At 53.1% G+C, this 9,787-nt stretch overlaps 2 protein-coding genes across 8 annotated transcripts in view; both read left to right on the top strand.

Moving 5' to 3' along the window:
* Positions 1 to 9,787, top strand: part of LOC118229578 (transducin-like enhancer protein 1) — a 539,102-nt gene that overhangs the window by 304,059 nt on the left and 225,256 nt on the right. The window lies entirely within an intron of this gene.
* On the top strand, positions 142 to 8,071 carry cactin. The gene is made up of 10 exons (XM_035421642.1): positions 142 to 539; positions 859 to 1,639; positions 2,511 to 2,606; positions 3,214 to 3,359; positions 3,737 to 3,899; positions 4,034 to 4,148; positions 4,772 to 4,964; positions 5,620 to 5,742; positions 5,862 to 6,190; positions 6,996 to 8,071. Exons 1-10 carry the CDS (start codon positions 196 to 198, stop codon positions 7,484 to 7,486), a joined length of 2,781 nt encoding a protein of 926 aa, XP_035277533.1. The 5' UTR covers positions 142 to 195; the 3' UTR covers positions 7,487 to 8,071.

A 9,787-nucleotide genomic window follows, 5' to 3' on the forward strand; every position in this document is an offset into this window, starting at 1 on the left:
ACTAACAGACAGTGAAATCAATTCCTCATCGACTATTAAATGTGATGCTTGATTGCTTTATAGGCTGTTGATTTGCTGTTCATGTTTAATTGTTTCCACGGCACATTTATGCTTTGGGCACTCCTAGAACGCACATGAAAACATCAAATTCACGCGACAGAGCTCAGAGAGGACCCGAAAGGTTTACACTTCGACATGGATTCAAAGAAACACCGCAGAATCAGATCTAATTCACGTTCCCGGTACCGGTCCAATACCTCTCGGAGTAGAAGTCGTTCCCCCGAAGGAAAGAGGGGCAGAAGTTGTTCGAGGGAAAAGAAATATTGCAAAAGGGCCTCAAAAAGATCGCGATCCGAGAGCAGTGGCTCGCGGAGTAGTTCGGTTTCTGGGACGGAGCACCGGTCCAGAGACAGAAAACCTACTTCTGCTGAGCGGCACCAGTACCATTCGAAAAGTGACTCTGGTGGTTCCGAGAGAAGGGTCCGGAAACAAGGGGGGCAACGGTTGAAAGAGCGAGGGCCCTCTAAATATCGATCCAGGTATTAATCTAGTTTAGTTTAAGTGGTAGCTGTGGTGGTGCTGTAGCCTACATGTATGGCGCATCATTAGTTTGCTAGCTTATAGTTAGCAAGCGTTTTATTTTAAACTTTGGTAAAGTCGGCATATAAATATGTCAGTTTTCTAAATTATTACTGGTGGATGGCGATGTTCGCATTGCTCATGCGCAGTTTTATCACCGCTAATTTCTCTGAAACTTACAAATGTTTCATAGCGCTTTTTTGTAAGGTGCGCGTGAAACCAGTATTCTTGAAGCATCTATTGTTGTAACTAAGGTTATTCTATTGTGTGTTTCCTCAGTTCTGAATCGGAAGATGAACAGGGGGAAAAAAAGAAGAACAAGAAAAAGAAGAGGCAAAGAGATGAGAAACGGGGCGGGAAGGGGAGGGGGGAGAGCCGGAGCCCTTCCCGCTCGCCCTCGGAATCCAGCCCGGAGAGAGGGAAGGGGAGGGCGCGGGACGGAGAGAGCAGCGACGGAGGGAGGAAGAAGAAGAGCAGCGTGCCCCGGGGGAGCCGGAGCCGGAGCCCCAGCGGGAGCCCCAGCAGGGAGAGACTGAGGAGGGAGGAGGGCTCGCAGGACAGGGGGCGGAGGAGGAGCGCCGAGAGGGCCAGGGGGCGGAGGAGCCGCGACCGCGAGGACAGGAGGCGGAGGAGGAGTCGAGACGGGGAGGGGAGAGGACGCGGGAGCAGAGAGCGGGAGCGGGGCGGGGAGCGGAGCAGGAGCCGGACCAGAGACCGCGAGCGGGACCGGGACCGGGACCGGGACCGGGGCGGGGAGACCAGCAGGAGGCGCTCCAGCTCGCGCTCCTCGGTCACGTCGCAGTCCTCCGATTCGAGCGACGGGGGCGCCCGGGGGCGGGACGGCGGGCTCTCGGTCCGAGACGAGCAGAAGAAGAGGAAGGAGATGCTGAAGGCCCTGGAGACGCCCGAGGAGAAGAGGGCCAGGCGGCTGGCCAAGAAGGAGGCCAAGGAGAGGAAGAAGAGGGAGAAGATGGGCTGGAGCGAAGAGTACATGGGCTACACCAACGCCGACAACCCCTTCGGGGACAACAACCTGCTGGGCACCTTCAAGTGGCAGAAGGTAAGCGGGGTGGCAGTCCTGGGTCAAATGCGCATTTGTTTTGGATCCAAATACTTTTCTGCGCTCTGTTGATCTTGCCTGGTGTAATTGAGCCTGCCACAATGTGACCAGAAGGCGGGGTTTGCACTTTTTGAGAGTATTTCATTGGTTCCAATACGCCAGACAAGATCAGTAAAGCGTAGAAAAGTGTTTGAATCCAAAACAAATGCGTATTTGACCCAGGTCTGAGAGACGGGAGGGGAAACAGGTCACGTTTACACAGCACTTTCAATGTCACTGATCTCATCTCACTGCATCCGGCTGCTGTTTACCCACAACAATACTGCATAGAGTGTCCCGGTTAACGCGTTTGAGCACTGTCCCTCAAGGACTGTACTGAGTGTTCACTCCTGCAAGTTAAATATCTTCTTACAAAAATATCAATTGCCTTAAAAAAAGTGAAGACTGAAGTGTTAAATGATTGCTGACTCTTGCTGGTCGACGATGTCAGCCTGTGTTTAATAGATTTGAGCGCAGTGTAAGCATTTCAAAACTGTGTCCCCTCAGAATTTTAGCTGGCTCTGCACTCAGATAGGGAAATGTTGAATAAATACAGAATGACTTTGTAAATTAAGATTAAAATGGAGGGAAGCACCACTGTCTGGGCTCTACGGTGACATTTTTTTTGAAGGAGCACAAGTTGGAAAAAAAAATTGGGAACACACGAATGAATCCCAATTAGTAGATTGTGCCCCCAAATGATTTTTCCAGTTAGCACCCATCGATTTTCAGGATCAAATGCCCCTGAACCGGGGACAGCGTAGAGCCCTGGCTGCGCAGCGCGGGTTGACTGACAGCCTGTGTGTGTGTGTGTGTGACGCTCGTTCGACAGGCCCTGGAGAAGAAGGGGATCGGGCACCTGGGAGAGAAGGACCTGAAGGAGAGGAACAAGCGCATCCAGGAGGAGAACCGCAGGGAGCTGCAGAAGGTAGGGCCGCCGCCCGTCCCGCCGCCGAGGCTTTTCACGCGGAGATTCCGTTTGTCCGTTTTTCAAACGCGCGGCGAAGCCCTCGAACGGACAGCCTGTCCGTGAGGGAGACGTTACTTCCTGTAGACTGACGTTTTCTTGCTCACTCAAGTCTCTGGCGTCTGCTGGGCTGAAGCTCAAGCCCTGGTGTATTTGGGGTTGAGTCCTGGTGTGTTTGGGGTTGAGTCCTGGTGCATTTTGGGTTGAGTCCTGGTGTGTTTGGGGTTGAGTCCTGGTGTGTTTGGGGTCGAGTCCTGGTGCATTTTGGGTCGAGTCCTGGTGCATTTTTGGGTTGAGTCCTGGTGCGTTTTGGGTTGAGTCCTGGCGCGTTTGGGGTCGAGTCCTGGTGCATTTTTGGGTCGAGTCCTGGTGCGTTTTGGGTTGAGTACTGGCGCGTTTGGGGTTGAGTCCTGACGCGTTTGGGGTCGAGTCCTGGCGCGTTTGGGGTTGAGTCCTGGCGCGTTTGGGGTTGAGTCCTGGTGCGTTTGGGGTTGAGTCCTGGCGCGTTTGGGGTTGAGTCCTGGCGCGTTTGGCGATGTGTTTAGTGGCGCTTCTTGCCGCCTCGCAGGTGAAGCAGCTGCGGCTGGAGAGGGAGAGGGAGAAGGCCATGAGGGAGCAGGAGCTGGAGATGCTGCAGAGGGAGAAGGAGGCGGAGCATTTCAAAACATGGGCGGAGCAAGAGGACAACTTTCACCTGCACCAGGCCAAACTGCGGTGAGTACAGTCACACACACACACACACACCTGCACCAGGCCAAACTGCAGTGAGTACAGTCACACACACACACACACACACGCACACCTGCACCAGGCCAAACTGCGGTGAGTACAGTCTCACACACACACACACACACACACACGCACACCTGCACCAGGCCAAACTGCGGTGAGTACAGTCACACACACACACACGCACACCTGCACCAGGCCATACGGCGGTGAGTACAGTCACACACACCTGCACCAGGCCAAACTGCAGTGAGTACAGTCACACACACACTCACACACACACACACACACCTACACCTGCACCAGGCCATACTACTCAGCCTGTGCTGAGGGTCTGACGGGGCCCCTGGCTGTGCCTGCAGGTCTAAGATCCGGATCCGGGACGGGCGCGCCAAACCCATCGACCTGCTGGCCAAGTACATCAGCGCCGAGGACGACGACCTGGCCGTGGAGATGCACGAGCCCTACACCTTCCTCAACGGCCTGACCGTCACCGACATGGACGACCTGCTGGAGGACATCAAGGTGTGTGTGTGTGTGTGCATGCGTCTGTGTGTGCGTGTGTACATATGTATGTGTGTGTGCGTGTTTGTGTGTAGTGCTCACTGGTGGAGCGCGTGACTCCCTCCTGAGCTCCAGCCTGTCCCTGTTCCCCCCAGATCTACATGGAGCTGGAGCAGGGGAAGAACGTGGACTTCTGGAGGGACATGACCACCATCACCGAGGACGAGATCAGCAAGCTCCGCAAGCTGGAGGCGTCGGGGAAAGGGCCAGGTAGGCCGGCAACGTGTTGCTAGGGCAACGGGGTTTGTTGCTAGGGTGACAGAATATTGTTAATTTGGCCATGTGGTGTTATGTTTTTTTTTTTTTTTGGTTTTCTTCTCCTATGAAGCGTCCCCAAAAATATGCGGGACGTGTGGAATAAAAAAAAAAAAAGATTGCCGGACACTTGAATGTCCACAAAAACAGATGCAAGGTCCTGAAAAGCTGCATAAAAGAAACTGCGGCTTTCAGCAGGAAGATCTGGCCCGTGAACCTTCGTGTAAACGTAGCCGAGCGGTCGCGCGGTTTCAAAAGGAAACCGAGGAACCGAACGCCTCTCCTGAGATGCGTCAGCGGCCCTTGAACTCGCTCTTGGGGGCGACATGGCTCAGGAGGTGAGAGCGGTTGTCTGGCAGTCGGAGGGTTGCCGGTTCGATCCCCCGTCCTGGGGCGTGTCGAAGTGTCCCTGAGCAAGACACCTGACCCCCTAACTGCTCTGGCGAATGAGAGGCATCAGTTGTAAAGCGCTTTGGATAAAAGCGCTATATAAATGCAGTCCATTTACCAGTCAATATCACACAGGTCACATGATTGTGATTTACCGTTTACCGTGAACGGCGCGGCGTCTCTTCCAGGGGACCGGCGCGAGGGCATCAACACCTCGGTGAGCACCGACGTGCAGACCGTGTTCAAGGGCAAGACGTACAGCCAGCTGCAGGCCATGCACCTGAGCATCGAGACCAAGATCCGCGCCGGGGGATCCAACCTGGACATCGGCTACTGGGAGAGCCTGCTGCAGCAGGTGCGGGTCTACATGGCCCGAGCGCGGTCAGTACCTCCGCACCCCCCCCCCGAACCCCCGTTACGCTGCCCACATTCTCTACGCTGGGTCAGATAAGTTTTTTTTTAAAAATAGTTTAACATTTCACGGACGTCTAAAGTTACAAAAGAGGTCACAATGCTTTTGTGGAGCCCTGACAATCCCCCCCCCCCCCCCCGAAAAAAAAGAGTGCAATCGAGCAATAAAATAAGGAAGATGTGTATACTGAATATCAGTAGACATAAGTGCTTCTTTTAAAAATAGTCTGTAATCTGCTGGAATTGAAATTAAATTTGAATTTAGCAGACATCTTATCCAGAGTGACTTGCATAACTTTCTAGAATCAGTGTAACAGCTTCACAGTATCCATTTGTAAAATTCTGCTTCGGCACAAGAGCAGTATCCTACCTGTGAATCGAACCTGCTAGCTTTAGGTTACAAGCCCAGTTCCCTGCCCATTACACCACAGTCCTACCCCATTTAAAATTAAGGACCTAGGCGTACTTCTCCACCCTGTGTTTTTTGGTCACCTGCGAACACCCACCTCTGGACTCAAACCCAGGTACCTCCCACGGGCCGGGTGAAGCACAGGCTGCTCCTGGGACACGGTTTTAACGGTTGTGGCGTTTCTTCCTCCTCACCCCCTCTCCCCCCCCCCCCCAGGCTGAGGGAGAGACACCAGGACGTCCTGCGGCAGAAGCTGTATAAGCTGAAGCAGGAGCAGGGGGTGGAGAGCGAGCCCCTCTTCCCCATCATCAAGGAGGAGCCGGAAGCCGAGGAGCCTGTGTGAGTGACCCCCCCCCCCCCCCCGGTTGTGTTTCCATGGAGAAGTCAAAAGGCTGTTCCTCTCCTGAGGTTGGAGACTGACCCCCCCCCCCCACCTCCCACTTTCTCTTCCTCTATAGTACCGCTGCAGAGGAAGCGGACGCTGAGGAAGCAGGACCCTCCTCCTCCTCACCTGGTGGGGCCGCCAAGGGGCAGGAGGGGGAAGGCGAGGGAGGGAAGGGCGAGGAAGGAGAGAAGGGCGAGGATGAGGAGGAGGGGGAGGCTGAAGGGGCGGAGGCGGTGCTGACGGAGGAGGACCTGATCCAGCAGAGCCAGGCGGAGTACGACTCGGGCCGGTACAGCCCGCGCCTCCTCCTGCCCTCCGACCTGCCCCTGGACACCCACACCATCGACCCCGAGGAGGACCGCACCCGGGTGCACCTGGCCCGCCGGCAGATGCAGGTCACGGGTGAGTCGCTGTGCAGTCCGCGGTCCGCACGCCACCCGCCATACGCCGCACGCCACCCGCCACACCCCACACCCACGGCAAACACATCCCACATACTCCCATTCCAATTTGGAAACCCTCCCTGGGAAATTTCAACATTACATTACTCACCAAAATATGCAAAAAAAAAAGACTACTTTTGTTCTCAACAATAGAGTGAATCTCTAATTGAGTTGACACATCACTGCAGGATTGGTGTTATAAAAGGTTATATTTAACCCAATGTCTGGCACACATAAGACACACTTACGTAAGTGTCTCACCCGGTTCTGGGGGACAAGGGTGAAGGGTTCGATGATTGACGCCACCAAGGTTTTCCCCAAACGGTGAACAGATTCATTTACAGTGGTGCAGTGATAATTAGTGCTAGTTTCAAAACACTGGCATAAAGACACACACACACACACTTAGCCTGCTATACTGGACAAAACGAAACTGACAAAATAACAAACCAGTAGCGTAAAGCTAACAAGTGTGTGAAATAAGTCCACTTTTTAACCCTTTAAGGTGCAAGATCACATGTGATTACGTTCTTAACTGAACATTCTAACGCTGATGTCACAATCACTGCTGGCGACTGAAAACAATACAGTTCTGGAACACTGACTTAGAATTGAATGAAAGAACATTCCAGAAAACCCACTCTCCACAGGGGTGGGATAAGCAGTGATGCCCGTCTGCTTGAGTGTACACACACACACACACACACACACACGTGTCCCGTGACTCACCTTACCTGCGACCCGTTTCGCCCCCCGTCTCCCAGGCGACGCCAGCGAGAGCGCGGAGGACGCCTTCGTGCGGCGCGCGCGGGAGGGCATGGGCGGCGACGAGGCGCAGTTCAGCGTGGAGCTGCCGCTCACCGGCAAGATGTACCTGTGGGCCGACAAGTACCGGCCGCGCAAGCCGCGCTTCTTCAACCGCGTGCACACGGGCTTCGAGTGGAACAAGTACAACCAGACGCACTACGACTTCGACAACCCGCCGCCCAAGATCGTGCAGGGCTACAAGTTCAACATCTTCTACCCGGACCTGATCGACAAGCGCTCCACGCCGCAGTACTTCCTGGAGCCCAGCCCGGACAACCGCGACTTCGGCGTCCTGCGCTTCCACGCGGGGCCCCCCTACGAGGACATCGCCTTCAAGATCGTCAACCGCGAGTGGGAGTACTCGCACCGCCACGGCTTCCGCTGCCAGTTCGCCAACGGCATCTTCCAGCTGTGGTTCCACTTCAAGCGGTACCGCTACCGGCGGTGAGCGGGCCGAAGGCTGAGGGGGAAATGGAGGCGGAGCCTCGGGGGGATTCCAGGCCCCTCCCCCACCACGACCTTTGCTGAAGGGGGAAATGGTGGACTCCAGGCTCCTCCCATTCCAGCTTTTGACAGTTGGGGCTACTGGGGGATCCCAAGCCTCTCCCTCCCTGTATAGCATTTGTTGGGGGGGGGGGGGGGGGGGGGGGGGGCTGGCAGAATTAGGCCCCTCCCACCACAACCTTTGCTGAAGGGGAATGGTGGATTCCAGGCCCATCGCATTACAGCTTTGACTAGTGGGGGGCTGGTGGCCTCTTAAGCCCCTCCCACTACTAGTTTTATGGGTCTAGTGCTCACATGTGATGACGCCATCTTGGCTCTTATCGGGTACCGTATGACCCCAGTTGTAAGAACCACCACCATTTTGAACATGCTTAGAGAAGTAAATTACTGCAAAGCTGTTTTCTTTTGTTCTAAAAACTCAGTTTTGTTTCTGTAAACTGTGTTTTTTCTCCTGTTTGTGTTACTTTCTGACTTCTCTTTTTTAATGGTGCATTTATAGATGTTAAATAAACGGCTTTCCCTGCGTGGACTACTGGAACATCATTTTCTAGAAAGCAGAATTACCTTGCCATTTTTAAAATGTGCTCCTCAGGGTACAGCCTAGATATATTCTTTACGCACAGTGTGAAAAGGAAAGAGTTACCATTTGGTGCATCTCGGGAGCACTGGGCACTGCAAACGCATCTCCATGACGGGGGGGGGGGGGGTCAAGGGTCACCGAGCCTGCAGCTCACTCGGCAGAACGATAACATGCAAAACCGGTTGTCAGAGCAACGCTAGACAGGTAGCGTATCAAAGAATAACATTTTTATTTGTACAAAACAAACAAAGCAGTCGTGTCCAAAAACGGTACAAAAAAACCGAACGGTGAACACAAAACTAAAACAAAAGCCTGTTTAACACTGTGTGACTGTTTGAATATCTGCAGAACCACTTGAGGGAGTCCTCGCGTCTCTTCCTGGCCCCGGTTCACCTGCGCAAACAGGCGCATTGCGCAACGTTGCGCAACAGAGAAGCGGCCGTCTGCGAAGCGCGCGTGCAGACAGCGACGCCCGCCTGGCTGGGGAGGAGTTCTGAAACAGGCTGTTGGGAAAGGAGACCCACGAAGCGCCAGGACTTGCGCGCGGAACTTCTGGAAGCAAGCCTGCTCTTCCCAGAAATATTTTATATTTAAATTTTTTCTATTACATCGAGTGAATCACTGACTGGAAACAACCGATACACAAATAATATGTTTTAATATTGAAAAACAAATGACCCTGCTCTGAGAATTACTTGTAGAAATTTGGAGATAAAAAATACTCTTAATCGTATTAAAGGTGTAAACAAAAGCTTTCATGCACAATGTTACTAATAACGAGTGGTCACAGCCAAGTGCACATTCTTATTCACAGCACTGACTGGTTGTCAAAAAAATAAAAATAAAAAAACAGCTGCTCCCTATTTTTTGTCTCTCAGTCACACTTCTCCTTTGAAGCACAGCATGTGCTGCCCCCCACCACACACCCCACTATTTGCATCTGAAACATTTCCTGTTCTGCAGAGTCCTGCTTCATTTTTGTGTTTTTTTTTTTCCGTTGAAAAATGAGGGCACACACTGACAACTGCAATACTACAAAATCTCCATAACAACATACCTCAGGTTTAACCCTTTGAGGAGTAGTCCGTTTTTTCTTTTCTTTCAAAATTTTAAGTCAGTGCTCTAGAACTCCATTTCAATTACTAGTAGGGACTGTTACCTCAGAATTAGAAGGTTTCGGTTAATGCTTTCGAATACCAGTAGCGACTGTGACATCAGCGTTAGAATGTCGTAGTTAAGAACATTCTAATCGTGTATTTGTGACCTCACACCTTAAAGGGTTAAGGCGCATTAACGCACATCTCTGGAGCACGCGTGGCCTGCTCGGTCTTGCCCACCAATTGTGTAACCCAGGCCAGGCTAGGCTAGGCTAGGCTAGTCCCATCGGGGAATATTTATCAGCAGTGCTGGAGCCAAGGGGGGGGACGGGGGCGGGGGGGGGACGACAGCACAGCCCAAGGAGAACTGGGCTCAAACACAAGAGCGGTAAATCATTTACTGCCCTTAGCAGGGACAGCGCATTTACCCGAAAACCTGTTCCCTTTATTCCCCCCCCCTCCCACCCCAATACTGAGAGCCCCCTCCTGAGTGCTTCAGAATAAGGTCTTGGCAGCAGTGGCATACAAGGCGGGGGGGGGGGGGGCACCACCATCCCCCCCAACATTA

The sequence above is a fragment of the Anguilla anguilla genome, chromosome 6, assembly GCF_013347855.1.
Source record: "Anguilla anguilla isolate fAngAng1 chromosome 6, fAngAng1.pri, whole genome shotgun sequence".
NCBI lineage: Eukaryota > Metazoa > Chordata > Actinopteri > Anguilliformes > Anguillidae > Anguilla > Anguilla anguilla.